Below are 22,142 nucleotides of genomic sequence, written 5' to 3'. Positions count from 1 at the left end.
TGAAGCTCTGTTTGTTCAATCACACAAACTGAATCATTTTAAATGTTTTTTTCTTCCATATTTGCAGATATTTTCTCATCTTATGTTTATGTTTCCAGTGGGCACAGATAAAGGCATCAGTTCGCATCAGACCTGTGAGGTCAGAGGTCAGTGAGGGTATATTGCTTCACTAGTTAACAGAAAAAAAACAACCTGTGATATTGTTGCCGCTCTTTACTTTTCCTGTATTTACTTTAGATTGTGACGCATTTGAGCAGAATGGAGGTACACAATTATGAGCTGGACAGAGTCAAAGAAAGTGAAACTGATAACTGGGAAATGTGACTGGTAGGTTGAGATGTCTCATGCAAAGCCTTAAAAAATACAGCTCCAAAAAAATAAAGAAAGAAAGGAACACTCAATTATTATGGCATAACCAAAGTCAGTTAAACCTCAGGGATATCAGTCTGTTCACTTAGGAAACATAAACCACTGCAAAGCCGGTTCAGCTGCTTTGGTGAAAGTGAAAGTAACAGCAAATGCAACAGGACAACAGCCAAACTCCCCAAAAAGAAAATGATTTAGGAGGCAGTGACCACAGACTATTGCTCTCTCCTTATCCCTCCAGACTGATACGGCTCTAGTTTTCCTTTTTTGCTACTGTTGTTAGTATTAGTAACAGGAGACACTAGCTACAGCTCATTGACATTGCACAGACAGTCCAGCTTGTCCAGGATGTCACAGTCTCAAGAGTGTGGAGGACATACCAGGATGTGGGCTTTTGCATGGCTGTTGAAGGGCATCGCCCAGCACCATCATCGGTCTCTGCATCTTTGTGCAGAAGGAATGGAAGATAGAGTAAAAGCACAATATGCTTTTTTTATTCTTGATTTTGTGCCAAGTCATCAAATAAATCTTAATTACGAAAAATTATAACAGCTCAGCCCTGCCTAACTTTGAACCTGTGTCATGTACCGATACATATCACACATGCAGTTACTACGCAGCCCTGCCTAACTTTATCCTCACCAAAGTCTCAACCTGAACCTTTAAACAGCTGTTTGGGGACTGCTGGGTGAAACATGGGGAATGTGCTCACTCTACAGGGCTAAAACTTAATTTAAGATACAAGGATGAAAGGAGCCCCTTCGCTTCACATGATCTTTTCTTTTTCTTCCCCTGAGAAACTCCCATCTGCTTTTCCATCTGTGCTGCCCGCCCTCTTTTCATCCTCCAGTCACTGTTCCTCTCATCGTACCTGCAGTCAAGCTGAAGACGTGAACCTCAAATCAGTTATGTGGTGATACAAATACAGACACATACACAAACTAGGACATGAGTAAAGTTAAACTTAGGAATTCCTAATTCCTCGGCTCTAAAATGTTTTTTAATTAGATTTTAAAGGAAATAAGAAATGTTTAAGGGGTTTAAATCAAAAGGCATCCACCTTGGAGCTCAAGTTGCCAACATGAGCACAGAGAGACAGTGATGCTGGTAACTATTGGAAGTTCAATTGACAATATAAAACCCAAAGATATACAAGGGATGGAAGAATCTAAACATAATTTGGGAAGAAAAATAATTTAAAAATTAATACTAAACAATCTTTCCGAAAACAATTATGCAAACAATAAATCTGCAAGCTGAATTGTTGCTGAGGAATAATTTGAGCAATTGTTTAAACCTGTGATTATGTGAGCTGCCGTCCCCTGGTGGTCACTGAAGGTACTTCAGGTGCAAGATGTTATTTGTAAATTTAAAAAAAAAATAAATAAATTTAATTAAAATACTGCATTATTAAAAATTGAAAAGCACAAAAAAGGAAAAAGATCCTTATCAGGGTCAGATCTTTTATGTCCTGAGACAAAGAAAAAAAAGTTGTTTTTACATTCAGATTTTTTCCCCCCAAAGAAACATGCTGGATCATTTCTTATTCAAATTTGTTATTTATTTATTATCTTCTGTCCCATGAAGTGGGCACATCTGTCATAAAAACGATTAGATGGCTGAGTGAGACAGAAAGGATTTCACGCAGAATTTGGAAGTGAAGTTAAAACTCGAGCTGTCGAGAGATGAGGAGGAGGAGGGGCCAGACATGAGAGCAAGAAGGTGAAAGTTCAGTGGAGGACATGCTGGCTTTGAAGAGCCTGAGTACGGGCAAAGTGACGATACCCAAAGTCCATCTTGGATAAGAAGCATTACGTAAGCTCGGGCTCCGAAGCTCTGGGATTTGGTTTTGACTGCAATACAGGACACCAGCCTGGAATCATCTTTCATTGGCAGCTTTGTGTGTGTGTCTGTGTGTGTTTGTGTGGTTCCTCAAAAGCTGATATGTCTTCCTCTGAGCTTTCAGCTTCCTGCTCTGATGTCTGTCCTTCCTCCACCTCATCCCCCGACAGCAGTAAGACTGACTCCCCTTCCACGGTTTGAAGTAAAATCCCTTCTGCCTCATCCTGCCTCCTGCTTCCCGAAGTACGGCTCAAAATCTGAAAATGTGTCCTGCTGCCCACTACAAAGGAATAAAAGTAACTGTGCAATTCTGAAATCCTACTAAATCAATGTTAGCTCTATTAGCTCAGCCCCCACTAATCTGTCATCAATAGAAAAGGCAGGATGTCTCCTCGACAGTGCAGAACGAGTCATGTAGATTGCATTAATGGTGGTTAACGCAGATTTCAGACTTATGTCCTGACTGGGGTCAAAAATTAATTGCTGGGTTTTATATTGTACATCTAGATCACAAAGACGGTGAGTCACTCCCCTTTTCTTTATATTTTACTCCTAAAAAGTCAAACTTTCTTGTAATTTTGCTAAAGTGGTCTTGAGCAACATTTTTCCAGATTTTCACGAGGTCTTTGGGGCGCCTTTTAAAAGACAGAGTTACAAAGTGCATCTAAATTTGAATAAAAGCCACACATTAAAGATAAGTTATAGACACATAATCATTTTCACAAAGACACTTCGATACATGCAAATAGATGCAATCTATGGCTCAAAATAAAGGGGAGAAGATTAAGGGAAAGCTAACCTGTCAAACATCAGCCTGGCAGAGTTTTTATAGGTTGTTTTTATGGGTTGTACAGGTTTTAGAGGTTGTTCAAGTGATTTTTCTCAGCAACCTCAAAAATAGGATTGTCTCTGGTTTTAAAGTCAGAGTGAGGAACAGTTGGGAGACCATAGTTAGAGGATGAGAGAGGCCCGCTCAGAAGGTCTGATATCAGAATCAGAATCAGAATACTTTATTAATCCCTGGGGGAAATTATTTTTTGTTACAGTGCTCCATTATAAACCAACATTAAGACAAGACAGACAATACGCTAACTAAGAATAGTACAATATATACATATATATACATATATAAGTCACTCATAAATAAATAGCTGGAAAAGAAACGTGTAGTTGTAGCAGTAACCAGTGTGTTAAGTGGATGCGTTGTACAGAGAGATGGCCACAGGCAGGAAAGATTTCCTGTGTCGTTCAGTGGTGCTTTTCGGTAATCTCAGTCTCTCACTGAACATGCTCCTGTGACTGACCAGCATGTCATGGAGTGGGTGGGAGGTGTTATCCAACATTGTCTTTATCTTGGACAGCATCCGCCTCTCCGACACCACCTTGAGGGAGTCCAGCTCCATCCCCACAACATTACTGGCCTTACGGATTAGTTTATTAAGTCTGTTGGCAGGGTCCTGTCCATGTAAGCAGCCCCTGCTTACATCCCCATCCCGGGGAACTCCAGGCCTTAAGGGCCGGTGTCCTGCAGGTTTTAGATCGCACCCTGGGTCAACACACCTGAATCAAATGAGCAGTTCATTACCAGGCTTCTGGAAAACTTCAAGACAGGTTAATGAAGTCATTTAATCAGCTGTGTTGGCTCAAGGACACATCTAAAACCTGCAGGACACTGGCCCTTGAGGCCTGGAGTTCCCCACCCCTGATGCAGAGCTTTGATGATAATAACAGGATTTTAAAGTGGCCTCTGAATTTCACTGAAAATAGTGAAGGGCAGCAGGAATACGTGTGATATGTTGCTCTCTGCACCAGCTGGAGATGGACACTGGCTGCTGTTTCACTCATTTTCAGTCCACTCCCTGTACCTGATCTATGACTGACTGAGATATAAAAGGGCAAGAATAAAGCACCTCAGTGACAAGCAAGCTACCAGAAGACTTCACACAAGCAGAATTCATACTCAGTTGTGATTAAATACATTCCTAAGTTTGGGAAAGACTGGATTACCACACAGAGTTATAGGATTATGTAGAAGGACTGCCTTAAAAATTCTTTAGATGTTTTCAGAGTTTTTACCACCACAAAACTGGACTGTCACAGGGATTATGTATGGCTCCAATTAGCAGCTTATGTAAAGGCGAAGCTGCTTCAACATCCTCCTTTCATTAACTCACACTGTAGAAACCATTAAAAAACATGCCACAGAGAACAGACTTAATCTGAGAACACATTTTCATTACTTCACTTTTGTTTCATAGCAGCCACAGGATGGCACCAGAGTCCATGTAAAAAAAAACAAAGTTTAAAATCTGTTTTTCTTCACACCTCTTCACTCTTCTTTTTGTTTACATCCAAAATGTAATTTAAGGTCCCACAGTTCCCACGGACAAACAAATCTAACTAAAATCTGCAGTGATGAATGAGCAGAGAACCCAACCCCAAATCCTCCAATCATGTACACCTGACATCAGAGCGGCGACAATGAACAGACCAACCAAGTTTTTTTTTTTTGTCTTTTTTTCACAGATTAGAGCTGAAAGAAGAAATTCTTCTTGCTGGGAGCTATTTTCAGAAGCAGATTACATACTGCACTAAAGATTTCTTGCAGGTAGAAGGCTGGATTAACTCAAAATAAACGACACTGCATGTGTTCATTGTAATAAGACAACGTGACTACTGACTGAGCCCATTGACACAGACTGCCTAAACAAGAAACCTTTTGACATAACCTCAAAAAAGCGTGAGCTGGCAGTGGACTCCATAATTGGTCAGCTTGCAATGGCTCATTACCTGTTTGGACTCGGACTGTGAAGCAATAGCAGATACAAAGAGTCAGCCACGCTGTTCAGCACCGAGCACCAAAACTGCACACATTCCCTTTATCATGATGGCTCATTTGAAATTTATTTAAAAGAAATTTTGAGTTAAAGTTTAATTTTCTGAGTTAAACTCGGCTACACCTGACCGTGTAAAATCTGACATTAAAAATCTGAAATTAATCTGATGTTACAGATTATTTTTCAAAAATGATTATCTAATAATTATCTAACAGAGGCAGTGTCTTTTAGCTTGGTTACACCTCTTGGATGAATGGATGACAGGGTGTCGCTTCAGAGACATCTATAGCTTGGACACAGTATAACGTAGAGCAGTTGCACACTGTTATAATGATTATTTCTTTGCATCTCTGCAGTGTTTTATGATTAAATAAAATCCTTTGAAAATGAACCAGTGGTTGAAAGTTTGTGGTTAAAAAAAATAGCAGTTTTATAAGCTGAGGTTGTCCATTTTCTGACTTTCTTTATATTCTGATAGTTTGTAACAATCTGAAGTGCAAGAAGAATTGTGAAGTAATTTTAAAATATTGTTCCTAATTTAGGAACAACACCAGCTGCTTCTATGTCTTGCATTAATATTTTAAAAACTTCTCTGCTTATTGACAATTGTTTCTCAGATAATTATATTATCTCTGTTTGTACGATAGTTCGGTTGTTACGAAGGGAAAAACAGGGTACCCTTTTGAAAGTCTTTATGTAATTATTTATTTTTGCAAAATAGATGCATTATACTCTGTAAATTTTCAAAGAAAATGACACTTGGGGTTCAAATGAAAGCACTGTGGTGTAACATTACTGGAGATCATGAAGATATGATGAAAACTAGCGTATGTGGATAAATCTGGTATATTTACACGATGAATTTAATACGCATTTATATCTGACTCTGCTGCTTTGTCAACAGCAGCTGTGTTGCTTCCAGTCAGTATCACGTGCTGAGCTCTTGTGCCCTCCTCCTACAACAATATTGTTTTTTGCTTCTTTTTTTCATAAATGACTTAATCATCTCGAGCCCTTTTCAAAATGATCAAACATTAAATTATTTTCAGGATTTTAACCCTTTAAATGCCAGTTTAAACAGCTGAATTATTAATTATTTATTTTTAAAAACTCACAAAAACCCAGATATTTTCCATGTAATATATAGTATCGAGAGAGTATGGATGACAAGTAAGAGTAAAAGACAAAAACTGACTTAAAAGAAAATTTATTGCTCAAATTGATCACCAATTTTATTTTTTTAAGTTGAGAAAAAGTACAATAATGCCCAATTAGGGCATAAGAGTTAATCTTATTACAGTTCTATAGATCTCATATATTACAAGCGATTTCTCTGCAGGCCAGTATTATTGGCTAATATTAACCTGGCTAGTATTTACTTCTTCCTGCATCCCTGAAAAGGTTTCACCATCAGTCATCTTCTATGAGGAGACCTCAGACGCAGTCATAAGCTGAGCTTTTGCTTTCCTGTGAGAAAATCAACAAAAAATAACAGTATATGAGGACTGATCACATTTGAAAAGTCGAACTGAGCATGTGAGTCAGTGGAAGGTGATGTAAAACTCACTCGAATGCAACAATCTTGGCACGAACCCAGGGTGCTCTCCCATTGATGCAGAAAAGATCGGACTGTGTCTGAAAGCTGCAGGAACGAGAAATGAACGATGAACTTGGTAGCAACACTTTAGTCAGTTCATTTGAGATAATATTAACAATAAGTAAATGAACTTTAACTGAAGAGCACCAAAAACATCACATCTACATCTTTAGGCTAAAGTTATTTAGCCAGTACATTAAGTTGTGTTGAAGTTAAACAATTGATTTTAAATGTGAAAAAAAAATCATATTTTTCAGTAATTAACAGTTTGTAATAAATCATTCCTGGGCTACAGTTGATGCTTTTAATGTGCCATAAAAAAATTACATGACTGCGTTGACACAGGGTGGCTTTGCTCTCTGGACCAAGTATCCCAAAATTGGTTCAGTGATCTCCTTATTGGTGACAGTTGTGCAGCACATGGAGAAATCATTCTTTGCTGGAACAAAAATCAAAAAAAGATTTTTAAACAGAGAAGAGCTGACAGAAAAACCTTACATGGTGTTTATATGAAATTCCATCTTACCTTCTGATCCAGACATGGCCAAAACTACCAAGACTGTGCAGAGCAGCACAGACAGGCTTCCAGAGTTTAACATTTTCAAACAGCTTGAAAAATTCTGAATACTCAATTATATTTGTTCGATTTAACTTCTTCCCTGGAGAGCTTGAAGATCTAGAGATTTTTGGAAATGGTGGATATTTAATGTCTTAAAAGCAAAAGTGATTAGTCATCTTCTGTTTTCTCCTCCTCTCTCTGCATGCAAGTAAACAGTGATTTAAGAGGAATTGTGCAAAGTGACAACTTTCATCACACGATTTTTATTGGAAAATTGGGCAATTTCTCTTCCCGGCTTAGACTGCTGAAATGTGAGGTTTTCAGAATCCAGAGGTGACGGCATGACTTTATCAGTGTATTTGTTGGAGAATTAATGGAGAAAAAAAAATCAGTAAATCAGTTATTTAACTTAAATTAAATTTGTCAGGTTCTGGATGATGAGATTGCGGATGCAAGCAGCGGAAATGGGCTTCCTCCGAAGGGTGGCTGGCCTCTGACTTAGAGATTGGGTGAGAAGTTCTTTCATTCTGTGAGGGGCTCAAAGTAGAGCTGCTGCTCCTCCACATCGAAAGGAGCCAGTTGAGGTGGTTCGGGCATCTGAAAAGGATGCCTCCTGGGTGAGGTTTTCCGGGCATGTCCCACCAGGAGGAGGACCGGGGAAGACCCAGGACACGCTGGAGAGATTATGGCTGTATCCCAATTCAGGGTCTGCAGCCTTAAAGGTCCACAAGGGCCGCGTGCTCAAAGACCGCTAAGGCCGGAAGGACGATGAGGACGTACACATCCTGGACACAGAGGGACGCTGGTTTGAGCTCCTCTGAACCGAGAAGGCATTTTCCACTGCTGTGGTTGCAGCTGTTCCCTAATTCTCTGTAAATGATACTCATTCTCACTGACGAGTGGTCATCATGTCATTAAATTGAACTTTTGGCCTATCGCTACTCAATGCTGCTAGTTTCTGTCTTTATGCAAATATAGCAGGTAGACATGTAACCAAACCACATTCAGAATCATGAAGGCATTACATTTTAAGTCGAGTCTGTTATATGCATTTTGTCTGCTACATAACAACATTAGCATTTTTGGCTTCTGAGGTTTGAGAAGTGTTCATGTTAGAGTGTAAAGATTAAGGAACAGAAACTTTTCTTACAAGAACACCATCACTAACTTTCTCTTAACTTTCTGCATCTGGTGTTTTTAAAAAGTGAAAGAAGAGGGAAGTAAAGAAGTTTGCTGCACCCATATTCTGGTCACACAGATGTTAATGCTGACATCAGCATTCAGTGTTTTACTAAAGAAAGGCTTCAGAAAGGTTCCTTATTCTTATGTATTCAATGTAATTGAGCATTGCGTGGCACATCCAACATACTGTTTTGCTTTAGTCCATGACGTGCTTACCTTCAGGGTCATACGTCACATGAAAACCAAAATAGTTCCAAACGCCAGATCTGAATGAGGGTGGGGGAGGTTCAATTTGCCATGTTGCAAGGAGAGCTTAACTTCTGTCTCGCTAGCTTGCCCTGCGCTCAGTGAATCTGCGTTCGACTACTCCGCCTAGGCTGCACTGTCGAGCGCAGATCCACTGAGCGCTCAAAACAGACAGCATCGTCAGAAGGAAAGTTACAAATTTTGTATTGTTCGATACATATGCGTACCGAACCGAAAGCACTGTATCGAACGGTTCAATATCGATACGAGTATCGTTGCACCCCTAATATATATGTGTGTGTGTGTGTGTATGTTTTGCTGGGTTTCACTGCTCGGGCCCACTTATGTTCATCATGGCTACTGTGATGGCATGCCACACATGGTAAGCTCCACACCTCACCACCAGTTGACTCACCTTAGTTTAATTTACAGTCACTACTTTAAAATATTCTACTTATTGTTCAATATTGTTTCTTTATTAAATGTATTTATTTTTCCATCACACCTTCCAATGTTTATATGGCGTGCACACATATTAACCTTGCAAGGTCAAAGTTCTGTTTTATGTTATATTACTACATCTTTCTTTGTTTGAGTTACCTGGGGTTTGGCTTCTCCTCCTATCTGGCAAAAGGTGTGGCAAAGGGCTGGGAGAGCTGAAGTACCACTGACAGCCTAATTGGATAGCACCACATGCTTCATTGCCTGGGGGGTGTTTCATGTTTGTTTAATTGTTTTGTATTAATTGGTTATATGGCAGCCATCTTGTTTACCCCCGTGTGTCATTTCAGCAGGTCAGTTTATCTTATGTTTGTTTGAGGTTTTGCTAATTATTATCTTGAGTTTAGTATATTGACTTGACCTCTTTTATTGGTCTGCCTGTTTAAGTTTTGGCTTTGTTAAATATATTTTCATATTTTTGGGTCAATAAAACCCCCTTTTTGAATTAAAACACCTGTGTCCTTTATGCTTTACTGCTTGGTCCCTGACAGCTACATAAACTTGGGTAAAAGATAAAGTTTTTAAAAAAAACTGGACAGTATACTCGGCAACCATCCTCAGTTAAAACACTAGTGGATTACATTATGTGATTTGTGTAACATTTTGTGAGAGTCTGGTGGGCAACAGAAACAACAGCAGGAAAATATTTGCTCAATAAACAAAAGTTTATTTTTATATTGTTTTTCACAGCCACATTGTTCTTCACATAAACACATAATGCACAGAAAGAGATTCACAAATAAACAAAAAGAAAAGTAAAAGACAAAAGCTGACCTCCAATGATCAATTACAAAACAATGAAGTCAACAGCATGAATAAAATACACGTTTGCTCCACAGGTTACAGGAAAAATTAATCTACAAATGGCAAGAAAAAAAAAGAATAAAACAAATTTAAGTCAGGCTGAGAAAGCGCTCTGGTTTGAATAAGCCTTTAATGGTGATGGAAATACAGGAAATACTGATGCAGCAGACAGACTTCATGCCTTCTTCATTTTGGCAGTGACTAGAGAGGAAAAACAGACAAGCAGCAGCTTCAGTTTTTCTCTGTAAATACTTTGCATTTATTTCTGTGTGTTTCTTTTAGCATGACTTACGATCTTTGACCCACTGAGCATCTGGATCAGCACAAAGTGGTCCCTTTTTTGTGTCAAAACTGGAAATAAAAGACAGAAAATTATAGAGATTGTATATGTTTGTATGTAGGACAACGTGTGCTGACTTACATTATAGCCTTCACACAGTGTGGTCTTGCAGCCAGCTCACGATATGTTTGCCCCACCACCTCAGCAGTCATATTGCCTTTGGTGACTGCAGGGCAGCATGGTGGTATCCTTCCAGGATGACGACGACGAGTACCTGAGAGATTAAAGGTTAAAAATGGAATTTTCTTACCTGAGAAAAGTCTAATTAGAAGAAAAATAAAAGTTAAATCTAGTTTTAAAATATGAAGCTCCTTACATCACTAAAGAGAAGATGACTTTCAAAATGTGACCTGAAATTATGTTACAGTGCACAGGCAGTTTTTGTGCAAATCAATCAACAAGTTTAACAAATCAATGTTCTCAGCACTTCGGGGCCCTCAAGCACTTTTTGGGCAATTTCGGCATTATGTTAATTAAGTGAAAGGTGAAAAATATTGTCCCGTAGCTGCAAGATATTATTTTATACTCTCTCTGTGTCTCTCTCATTTTCTGCTTTCATGCCTTATGCAATGAGTCACAATGTATGCACCCCTCCAAAAACCCACTGAAATGATGACTTTGCTAGAAAACTTAAGAGTTTGAGATTTAGTTACAGAGTGAATTTGTGTGAAGGAAACCACTGCACCAAGTGTGCTACACTAATAAGTTGGCAGTTATGATAGTTTAAGTGTCTTACAACATATGCCTGGCATGCAACGCAGCGTGAGACATAATCCCATAAGTGACAGAAAACAAAAGTTTGCATGTAGATAAACATAAATAGTATAAACATTGTTTATGGTAAGCAGTATAGCATGAATGGATATGGTGTGGCTGTCAATCAGTCCAGCAATTGAACACAAAAAATCAGGTGAATGTTGTGCTTATAAAATAAAAATCTCCAAGACTTCTTCTAAATGTAGACGTAAAGGACGCCTTTAAAATGCCATCACTGACTAATGAAACTTAGCCCAGAAAACAGCTTCCAGGGTGTCTGGAGCTTTGTGTAGAAGTCGAGTGTAAATGCTGGAAAAAACATGTACAATTATAGACTGAGCAGATACCAGAATATGACTGATGTAAAGGTTTGTGGTCTTTACACAGTGGTCCTGCCCAATAAAACACCAAAATGTCAGAAGTGAACCTTATTCGCAAACAGGCAGAAGCCATTGTTGGAAATATTCATTGCTGTGATCAATTTATCTATTTTATCTCTTTTTTCCTCATTTTTCTTTATAAAAGTAAGAGCACAGTTACCTTCAGAGTGGCAGCACACACACATTGAGAGCAGGAGGAGAGTGATGGAGAGGATCTTCACAGACATTTTCACCGGCGGTCTGGCTCACTGATCAGGTTGAAACTATACAAGCTGACCAATGCTTGGTTATTTATTGGTAAGTGTAGGAACATCTGCAGGCAGAACTGCTGACGTATTTCTGTAGGTCTTTGCATTTGTGTGTGAGTGGTTGTGGCATATCACACCTCCGCCTCTTATCAGGGAGAATTCAGTATTTCAACCTATCAACACCTCACTGAGAGCTTTCCGAGAAACAGCCTCACACAAAGTTCACAGATGCTCAAATATGGTCAAGAGCCTGATGATTGATACCAGTACTTTGTGCATTTTCATGAGTAATGAGCCTAAACCTCCTGATTATTATTATTTTTTTCCATTTTGACTGTCTCACAGTGACTCTTTTTCTCTTGTAGTTACAAACTAAACATGTGGCCCCCTCATCCACATGGCTGAAAAAAGCAACATGGAGGCAGAAAAAACCTCTAATACTGGTTCCCAGTTTCCAGGAGAACTTGCAGGATAGTCCAGAATGACTGTGGCTCTGTTGAGGTGTTGCTCAAATATTAAAATCTAATAAAAACAATAATCAAATCTACAGTGTGGAAAAGCAAACTGAACTTGCGTCTTATTCTACTGTACACTACACAGAACACACACACACTAAACCACTTCCTCATTACAGATGATATATATAGAAAGTTTATCAGTCCCACACATTCATGACATTTTATAAACAACTTTGTTCTGGTACTTTTTAATCATAATTTTCATAGAAGGTCTCACATCACGGTGGAGGAAATGTTTAGCTGATTGAGGTTTTGAGTCGTTCACTTATGCAGAGCTGTCTTTAGGTCCAGCCACAGCATTTCCATCAGGTTGATTTTTACAATTTAACTGGGCCATCGCATCTGTTGTGGATTTGCTGATGATAATTTTAAAGCTCCTTTTCCTTTGTATAAAATAACTGCATAGTGCTGGTTAAACTTTAAAGTTATATTTGGTGTAACTACAAAACTAAGAAAATGTGTAGCAGATGAAGGAAATAAAGACAAATGAAACAACGTTGCCCTGAGGCAACAAACCACATTTTCATGCCTTACACTGGCCCTTCAAAAAAAACCACTTTTTTTTTTTTTCAAATAATGCTACCAGGCACATCTCCTTCCAATAAAATGATGAGTTGAAGGTGGTGTGACTTTCATTTGGGGGGGGGGGGGGCTTTCTGCAAGCTGCACTACATGAGAGACATCTCCATTAGGAGGCAAGATAAGGATCACTATTTTACATGTTTATAGTGAAATAAATGTATATTAAAAAAAACTTGTATGCATGAATATGTTAAGAAGCATATTTGATTGTTTGTTCTACTTTTTTAAATGTATTTATACAGTAAAACTGTTAATTTTCATTCGTTGTCTCAAGGCAACACGGCGCAGTTAGCCCAGTTTTTTTCAGGCAATACAATGCATTTGCATATGTGTGTAGAGATGTGTTTGTGTGCATTTATATGATCATAGTCAATGTTTTTTCCTTTACAGTCTGCTCATAATTACAGGACATGGATGTAAATACCTTTTATGGAAGGAAACCAAGGGAATGTGCACTTTCTGTCCTCAGAAAGTGAGGACAGTGAGCTTTCAGGGAGTGACAGTGAAGTAGAGGAGGGGATCCCTGAATAAGGTTTGAAGGACACTTAGGAGCTCAGGGGTCAGGGGTCAGTTGGTAAAGTAACTGTGTCTGTGTGTGTGTTAGTGCCCACATAGCAAGCAGGTCTGGCCAGGATCTGGTATCAAGTTGGCACTGCTGGCTGACGTCTGGCATGATAAGACGTATGTCATCCACATATGGGCCAGGCCCGGCATAGATGGCACTGTCTATGTGATGGCATGCCATATCTGGCTTGATTGTGGCTTGGTTTATGTGGCCCAGGCCTACAGAAAACAGGTCTGTGCTGTCCAATTTTATGAATGATATATTATTAGGGACCCTAAAGCTCCCCCAAAATAGGGAGAAATATTTTTTTCCCCAAAAATGAAAAAGTCATGCAGTAGAGGGTTAAAAGTTGCAGGCGACACAGGGACATTAATGGATAAAAATAAGAAATGTACTGATTTCTTGGATTGTACACGTTTTAGTTAAAAATTTTAAATAAAATGCGTTGTAGGTTTCTGGGAGATTATTAAGATATGAGATTTATTGAATGACTGGTGGTCAGAGTTTATTTGGAAATAATTTGTCACAGTCAGCTTTGCAAAACAACATGATATAGACAGATAAATGGAATCATAAAAGCAAAAAATAAAGAATAAAAGAAGATTTGAAACTAAATATGTAACTAAACTTAAAAAAAAAGAACTCAGTTGGTCCGTCTAAGCACAGATTGATGTCCAGCCTTAGTCGTCACTTTAAAGTCACACAAGACTCAGATGTAGCATCAAGAATAAAATGCAGTGCGATGTGGACAGAATTAACAGAGTAACGTAACAAAAACATTTCAAAGAAAAGTTTGAGATGAGGAGATACTGATGACCCGACAGGCAGCGATGCTTCACCTCACACTTTGTACTTCATACCCTCGTCATCCTCACAATGACTGGACAGGAAAGAGAGACAAACAGGAGTTTCAGTTTGTTTCTACAAATACTTTTATTGTGTGTGTGTGTGTGTGTGTGTGTGTGTGTGTGTGTGTGTGTGTGTGTGTGTGTGTGTGTGTGTGTGTTTCTTTTAGCATAACTTACGATCTTTGACCCACTGAGCATTTGGATCAGCACAAAGCTGTCCATATTCTGTGTTGAAACTGGAAATAAAGAGAGAAAATTATACAGATTGTATGTGTTTATGTTTGTGTGTAGGACGACATGTGTTGACTTACATTATAGCCTTCACACAGGGTGGTGTTGCGGCCTGCTGACGATATGTTTCCCCCACCACCTCAGCGCTCATATCTTGGCGGGTGACTGCAACACAGCACGGTCTCCTCTGGCGACGAGCTGATTAGGAGAAGTTTAAAACTGAATATATTTCGCCCACAGGAAGGAAACTCAAAGTGAAAATTCAGGTTTAAAATGTTATAAAACTGCTAACAAGAGTAAACAAAAGCTGACTTTTGAACCGTTACCAGACATTAAGTGACATGAAATAGTTTATTTTGTGCCTCACCTTGTAGGTATTTCTACTAATGAGAAATTTACTGCAAACATTATAAAAGTATTAACAAAGTAGCTACTTACACCAGTCTATGTCCTCATTCTAGACACTATATTCTTCAAGAATGCTAAACAATAAGAGCAGAGGCCTGTATCTGTACCTGTGTCACTTCTTACTGGGCTATATTTCCATGGGGGGTTTTAAGCAGCAGCTAATGTTTGTGCTTCCCTTTCACTTGCATGGGTATTAATTAAATCTAGATTCTTCGGCTCATATTTATTCCAGGAACATTCCTGCTGGTTGCAAACTGATTTTTACATGAGTCTTAAGCAGGACTCCAATCTTCACTCTTAGCCTGTTAAACAGCACTGAGGCTACAGCTGAAAGAACAAAAAACTAATGAGCTTCCTGAATCTTCTTACTGCTGACTGTTATGCAGCAGATGTCCAAATCTTTTTTGGAATACAAATAACATTTTACAAAGGGCATTTTAAACAGAGAAAAGCCAGTTGAAAGCTCTTACATGGAGTCTGAAGTTTAATCTTACCGTCTGATCCAGAGATGGCCCCAACCACCAAGACTGTGCAGACCAGCAGTAACAGGCTTCTAGAGTTTACCATTTTCAAAAAGCTTGAAGAACAGTGAGTAAATGATTTGTTCCCCTTTGATCTGCCTTCTTCTCCAGAGTGAAGCGTGAAGAGCTAGTTAAGGTCTTAAAAGCAAAAGTGATTCCTCCAGTTATTCGACTCAGCTTTTTCTGTTTCCTCCTCCTCTCTCTTCATACAAATAAATTAAACATTGATTTAAGAGGAACTTTACAAAATGAGACGACGTTTCATCACACAGTTCTTAGATTGTGGAAGTATGAGGCGTTCCACAGAAGCGGGAAGTCATGACATGACATATTTCATCAATGCATTTGTTGTAGAATTGTTAAGAAAAAGTTCAGTAAATCAGTTATTTAACGTAATCTAAATTTAATATAACCCAAAGGACCTAAAGTGTAATATTTTTATTTAAAATTAATTATGAATAAAATACTTTTTCAAACTGGGAACCTGTTCTTAATTTTTCTGTAGCATTTATCTCACAAAACCTTCTTTGGCAAATATTCTGGACATGCTGCAGTCCTGGCTTTAAGATTTTGTTTCAATACTTTGTAAATAGGAAAATGAATGCAGACATTGTGATGTCAGTCCTTGCTTTCAGGCTCGAGTGTTAGTGTTTTGCATTTTAACCACGTGCAAGCATACAAACTCAAAGATCTTACATTTTATTGGAGATAAAGTATCTGAATTTCAGGAGCGGGACAATGCCTCCAAACATGCTTCTTCTGGTTCTTATCTATGTATGTTCCCCCAGTTCTACAATCTGCTCATTCTAATTTACGTGCCCCCCCCTCCTTCACCTGTTCAATTCTTTAACTTTTTCACTTCTATTTAGTACAGAAATACATCATTGGGGATCTGCCAGGCCCAGGAGCCGCCGCCAGTCCCCTTCAAGTCCTTCCCCAAACCGCAGCTCAATTCATGTCCGTGACATTCACCTTTATCCACTAAAACACTGTCAAACCTAAAATGAGGACGTGGGCCCAGCTGGAGAAAGTCTCTTTTATGCCTTTTTGTCTGTGCAGGTTATTTAGATATGAAAACTAACTTTAAAAAATTGAATATAAAGGGGTAGAAAGCTTCGGACATGATTTATGTTAAGAGGATAGTTACTATTTAACAACATTTGCACTTTGCCTGGTTTACAGTGTAAACATTACAGGCCAGAAAGGACAATTTTTTCTTAAAAGGATTATTTTGCAAACTTTCTGTTCTCCCATAAGCATCTGGTGTTTTTAAGAAAAAACTGAAAGAAGAAGGAAGTAAAGATATGTGATGCACCCATATTCCCATCATCCAGATGTTACAGCTGACATCAGCATTTGGTGTCTTGCTGAAGAACGGCTTCAGAAAGCGTCTTTATTTGGTTGGTACAGTGGCCCCTAGAGACAAAGCACGTACAAAATCCAAAACACTTGCCAACCCCAAAACACATGCAAATTCCAAAACACAACGGAAGTGCTCCAGGACACTAGGGGCAGTGTTGAGCTTTTGTTACTTAGTAACTACACAAGCCAGGAAGTACCAATGACCGGATTTGGGCTGTATCCCAATTCAGGGTCTGCAGCCTTAAAGGCCGCATTTTAAGGCCGATTACGTCAAAGCGACACGACGAAGGCTGTCCCAATTCAAAGGCTGCTCGAAACGCGGCCCTCAAATGCGTCCTTAATTTCCCTGAATTTTAAGGATGGGCCCAACATATCCCAGATTTCATAGCGCAGCGGTGGTGTGGATAATTTTGCCGAAAAAAAAACGGCGGAAGCGGAGCCGCAGAAGAGTAAACTTTCAGAAGTAAGTACTGAATATTATGTCACTTATTTATGCGCAAATGTTTTTATAATGAAGAACATTAAAACATTACTGTTGGCCACATGTCGGGAAAGTTATGTGACATTAGCGATGTTTGTACTAACTTGGTTTTAAAGCCTTTACTTCAAAATATACGCCGTTCAATAGTTGACTTTAATCTTACAGAGAATCTGATGATTTTATGGATAAATAAAGTCAGTCATATATCCACAAACACAACAAGCTGAAAGTCAGTGATGCTGCTCGGTTTGCAGTCCTGAATATCACGGCACAAGCAGGATTCACTGCACTGTTAATGTTAGCTATGTTATATTGCTGCCTCTGTTCGGTGGTGTCGAGCCAAACGGACTTCAACGTGTGTTTGAACGAGCTGACGGTTCACTCGTTAAGCTGAAAGAAAGATGCTTTAATCACAGGAGTCACACATGTGTCCACTGCACCATCTGGGAACTCTTCTTGTTTCGTAATAACACAAACTAAATCCTCCTTCTCTTGTGCTGTTTTGTAGCAGTGTATACACCTGAGACTGTCACCTGTCTGTCTGTCCTGCACTCTCTCTCTGTTTCTTTCTCTCTGATTGTGGAATAAAAGTATGAACATTCATTTATAAGTTACACTTGTGTTTGAATCCTGCAGCTTATCACACATTTGGTTTCCATGTGTGACAACTGCAAGTGTCCAGAGTGAGGACAGACTGAGGGACCCACTGCTGCACATCATCTGTGAGGCTTTGCATCCCTGATGATCCACCAGGACAAACTCAGCAGTGTGTGAGGAAGAGGAGGAGGAAGAGCCAGCAGCAGCTGACAGATGGAGAGAATAGACAGACTGTTCCCTGTTTGTGAAGGACTGCTAGAAAAGTTTAACATAACTGTCTGTCCTGAATCAGTCTTATTAGGTAATGTTCAAATAATTTTATCCTCCCAGTGTTTTCAGTGTGGGAGAAAGTACTCAGGGCCTTCAAGTTACACACTATGAAAGGCAGCAACAAGTTTAATGTTCAGAAACCTAAAGTATGTATCAGCAGCACAATGGACCTAAAAATAAATGTTTGTTTCAGTTCTATGAAGCTTTGAGTATTTTGCATTAGTAGCACTGCTGTGTTTGTTGCATCATATTGCTGTAATTGTTTATATGCTTTATATATTCTGAGGTAAGTTGATCTATAGTGTTACATCATATTTTATAAGGATGTTATGTGTTTGTATACTTTCTGCCCAGTTTGACCCATTTAGCAGAAGTCAGCCTGTTTAAGGCTCTGATATCTATTCTGTGTGACTTAAAGCAGTTATGACATGGTCTGATTTTCTCACCCAATAAAGGAACATTCAATATATCAGTCTACTCTTCATTTTATCAGAAACAGTTATCACAGCTTGTACATTTTCTTTTTATAAATATATGTAAGCAATGACCCAAATTTAGTAATGCCAACATACTGAAGGAACAACATTTGTCTCTTATATATGATACACCTATATATACACTGTCAAAGACACTTGTCTTTGAGTGAAGATTTAAGGTGATAAGACATATAAATAACTGCAACTTGAATCTGTACTGAGGCTCAGTATTTGACACAGAGTTCATGTTCACTGCTGCAATAGCTAATAATGATTAATATAATAACTATAATATTGGCCATATTATATTTACATTACCAAAGTGATATGACTTTAGTCTCATGAACAACATTAGCTAATTGTTATTTACTAACTAACTTAAATGACTGTTCAGTACAGAAATGAAGCCCAAAAATCATGTTTTACTGTCCTGTGGTCTCAGCCTCAGATACTTATCAAATCACACAAAGCTCTTGTAGAAACAAACAAACAAATTAACAAAATATGTTCTCCTTCATTTCTGTCAAACAAAGTTGTATGACACGTTTCCAGCGGTTAGTATCATGGTTGCTAGGCAACCTGGGAAGCGAGACGGAGACTAGACCGTCCCATACAGACAAACTTTCCGTTTATTTTGCAAATCGAGCTCAACACTGCCCCTAGCGTCCTGGAGCACTTCCGTTGTCTTTTGGAATTTGCATGTGTTTTGGAGTTTGCAAGTGTTTTGGATTTTGCAAGTGTTTTGGATTTTGCAAGTGTTTTGGAGTTTGCAAGTGTTTTGGAGTTTGTACGTGCTTTGTCTCTAGGGGCCACCGTAGGTTGGAATAACAAACTATAATTGATTTTTATTAACTTCTTAAGTTATTCTTTCACATTTGACAGGACTGACAGGGTTTTTGGGCACTCAGAATCAGTGTTGGTCAAGTTACTTGAAAAAAGTAATCAGTAACGAATTACTGATTACTTCCCCAAAAAAGTAATCCCGTTACTTTACTGATTACTTATTTTCAAAAGTAATTAATTACTTAGTTACTTTTTAAAAACACGATTTACAACCTGAATAGGTGATAAAGCGATAGATCTGTCAACCCAATTCTACTTTTTCTGCATAATCCATCATACAAAATGTAATCAAATGGAAAAGTCTCTTTTTTTTAAACTTGTTTTATCCGTTTTAATCTTTTAACTTTATGCATCAAGCAAAAATTAAATTATATGCACCATTCTCTGACTGGAAGAAATTAGTTTAACATTTAAACCTATTTTCTGCACATTCCAGCACATAAAATAAAATATTTTTTGTGTTTACACTCAGTCTTTCAAACAGATGCAAGTAAAACACAGCAGAAAGTAAATAAAATCAAAGACTAGCAGTCCTGTTGCTCTATTTTCACCTGTAAAGCAGGAGTAGGGTAGGCGGAAGTGTGCTCTGGTGCCGGTGTGGTGCAGTGGTCAGTGGAAGAATCCGCGAGTTTCTCTGTGAATTTCCCATTACGTCGTTGCGCACTCGGAGCTTGTTTAGGGTTTTTTTCGGTGTAAAAAGAAGTTTTCTTCCCACGCACAACGGATGCTAATGTTTTTGTCACTTTTTATGGAATCAAACTCAAAGTAAGGTCAGTACTTCCACGCTTTAAACGCTGCATGCTCATACTCTCTCCCGCACTCGATATATGATCCATTGTTGATCTGCAGACGAGCATCGCCACTGTCATGAGACATTCTCACAAAAAAATCACGGTTTTAGTAACGCAGTAACGCAGGGTTCCTACGGGAAAGTAAGGGTAATCTAATTACCGTTTTTGCAATAGTAATCCCTTACTTTACTCGTTACTTGAAAAAAGTAATCAGATTACAGTAACGCGTTACTGCCCATCTCTGCTCAGAATAGTCTCAGAGTTAACTCTGCATTCAGGCCAAATTAGTACCCACACATTTTCCCATTATTGCTGACCGTTTGAATTAGACTTAAAAATGTAGTTCTTACAGAGTGATTCCTGACATGAGTCAAATATAACACACGGCATCGTCAGCAAAATCAGAAGATCTATACTTGTTGCTTACGTGTGAAATGTTTACAGAACATTTCTACCTATGAGCTCTGTCATTTCCTGTGCCAACAAAGCAAATAAGTGCATGCTGAGGCTGAAGAGGAGGAAAAACAGAACAGTCTACATCATGCTACACTCAGTATAACCTCAGATAGAAAATAACACCTACAGGAGCACCACAAAGCTCCCAGTTCATAGATTCTGTGCTAAGTCACATGTCACTAAGTCAGTACTGTTACACACTGTAACCTCAATGCAATTTCTGTGCTTCCTAAATGCTTCACTTTGCAATAATAGGTTTAATGATTGATCTCTGAATATCTTAGCTGGAATAAATTTCATGAACTGATAAATTGCAGTGGTGCATCCTGTTACAGCATCATGCATGAATGGTGTGTGCTCTGAATCTGTGGCAATGCGACCGAAAACGCCAACACCAAGTTTAAGAGATGTGACCTAATAGTTTTGCACATTTAGCATGTATTTGTCGTGATGGGCGCAGGTTTGTTTAGTTTCTCTGCCTCGTCCAAGTAGATTATCCTGCAGATATTCTCTTCCAAAGATACTCATCATACCAGACTATTAGTAATTGTGATCAACATAACTTTTGGAGAAGTCCTCAAACAAATAAGGAAAGAAAAGTAGTAGTAGAGAACAAGCTGTGATTTTTTTTAACCTTTGTGGGGTTTTATCAGCTGCTCAGCTTGTTAAATAAAACAAAAAAAAATCCTGCTATGTTTATTGTTATAACCACAGGCTTTCAGCTGTTTTGGGATTCAGTCGACTGTGTTTCTTGCCAGCCTTCAGCTCTCAGACTTTAGATGAGTTTAACTTTTACACTTAAAGATTTTGTGTCATCAGGTCTTTTCTATACAATGTTAAGCAAAGCTAGAAACTGGCATAGCTTTTTATTTTATAGTTAATTAATGTAAAGATTCATCATCTAATTCTGACCAATTGTAACTGTCTATTGTCTATTTCACACATATTGACTATATTTTTAAATCATCCTCTAAAGACTCCAGATCGTCTTTAAAACAAATTCCCTCGGGATAAATAAAATATTATCAGTCAATAAATCAGTCAATAAAATGAGTAACATCTGAACTTTATTTGTAACATATAACTACTTCTGTGGATGCAGCATCTTGTTCCCAGTTTCCTCCTGATGGCTGAAGAGAATCTTGCCGTCTATCCTCATTGTAAAGATAAGCAAGCCGAACATGGAGCACTTACTTCAGCCGATCCACCTGCCTTCTCACCCTCCAACAGTAACACTGCCCTGGACTGTCAGCTTGTGCCCTGTTCCTCCCCTTTGCAACACTTCCCCTATGGATGTTCAAAGTAAGCTCAAACTCACCTGTCGATTCTCTCTCACCATTATCAGCAGTCACTTTGGATTTGGATCTAAAACTTGTCTCCTTTTCATGAAACTTCTTTTATCCTGGACCTGGAAGAACCCTTGACCCCAAGCAAGCTCATGCCAAGAGAAGGAGAAGGTTTTAGAGATGTTAAAACTTTGCCTTTACTTTCACATTTTAAAACACTAAACACAGTTACTCCTGCTCAGAGATGGG

At 38.7% G+C, this 22,142-nt stretch overlaps 2 protein-coding genes across 2 annotated transcripts; both read right to left on the bottom strand.

Moving 5' to 3' along the window:
* Positions 1 to 9,824: 9,824 nt before the first annotated feature.
* LOC146380672 (eotaxin-like) lies at positions 9,825 to 11,637 on the bottom strand. The gene is made up of 4 exons (XM_084940208.1): positions 11,571 to 11,637; positions 10,356 to 10,488; positions 10,227 to 10,285; positions 9,825 to 10,135 (listed from the first exon to the last, which is right to left on the bottom strand). Exons 1-4 carry the CDS (start codon positions 11,635 to 11,637, stop codon positions 10,110 to 10,112), a joined length of 285 nt encoding a protein of 94 aa, XP_084796334.1. The 3' UTR covers positions 9,825 to 10,109.
* A 2,174-nt stretch (positions 11,638 to 13,811) lies between these two features.
* LOC146380671 (cytokine SCM-1 beta-like) lies at positions 13,812 to 15,462 on the bottom strand. The gene is made up of 4 exons (XM_084940207.1): positions 15,305 to 15,462; positions 14,483 to 14,600; positions 14,349 to 14,407; positions 13,812 to 14,203 (listed from the first exon to the last, which is right to left on the bottom strand). Exons 1-4 carry the CDS (start codon positions 15,375 to 15,377, stop codon positions 14,178 to 14,180), a joined length of 276 nt encoding a protein of 91 aa, XP_084796333.1. The 5' UTR covers positions 15,378 to 15,462; the 3' UTR covers positions 13,812 to 14,177.
* Between the last annotated feature and the right edge of the window lie 6,680 nt (positions 15,463 to 22,142).

Source organism: Perissodus microlepis, chromosome 9 (assembly GCF_051167445.1).
Source record: "Perissodus microlepis isolate ML-2025 ecotype Zambia chromosome 9, ASM5116744v1, whole genome shotgun sequence".
Taxonomy (NCBI): Eukaryota; Metazoa; Chordata; class Actinopteri; order Cichliformes; family Cichlidae; genus Perissodus; species Perissodus microlepis.
Note: the sequence above shows the minus strand (reverse complement) of the source record. Positions and strands in the feature narration are given on the sequence as shown.

Excerpts from the sequence above, each read along its gene's own strand:
- LOC146380672 (XM_084940208.1), bottom strand. The coding sequence starts at position 11,637 with ATGTCTGTGAAGATCCTCTCCATCACTCTCCTCCTGCTCTCAATGTGT. Across the intron at positions 10,489-11,570 it reads TGTGTGCTGCCACTCTGAAG|GTACTCGTCGTCGTCATCCT; the intron begins GTAACTGTGCTC and ends TTAATCTCTCAG. Across the intron at positions 10,136-10,226 it reads TGCTCAGTGGGTCAAAGATC|TCACTGCCAAAATGAAGAAG; the intron begins GTAAGTCATGCT and ends TTTCCTCTCTAG.
- LOC146380671 (XM_084940207.1), bottom strand. The coding sequence starts at position 15,377 with ATGGTAAACTCTAGAAGCCTGTTACTGCTGGTCTGCACAGTCTTGGTG. Across the intron at positions 14,408-14,482 it reads CCCTGTGTGAAGGCTATAAT|TTTCAACACAGAATATGGAC; the intron begins GTAAGTCAACAC and ends CTTTATTTCCAG. Across the intron at positions 14,204-14,348 it reads TGCTCAGTGGGTCAAAGATC|TCATTGTGAGGATGACGAGG; the intron begins GTAAGTTATGCT and ends TTTCCTGTCCAG.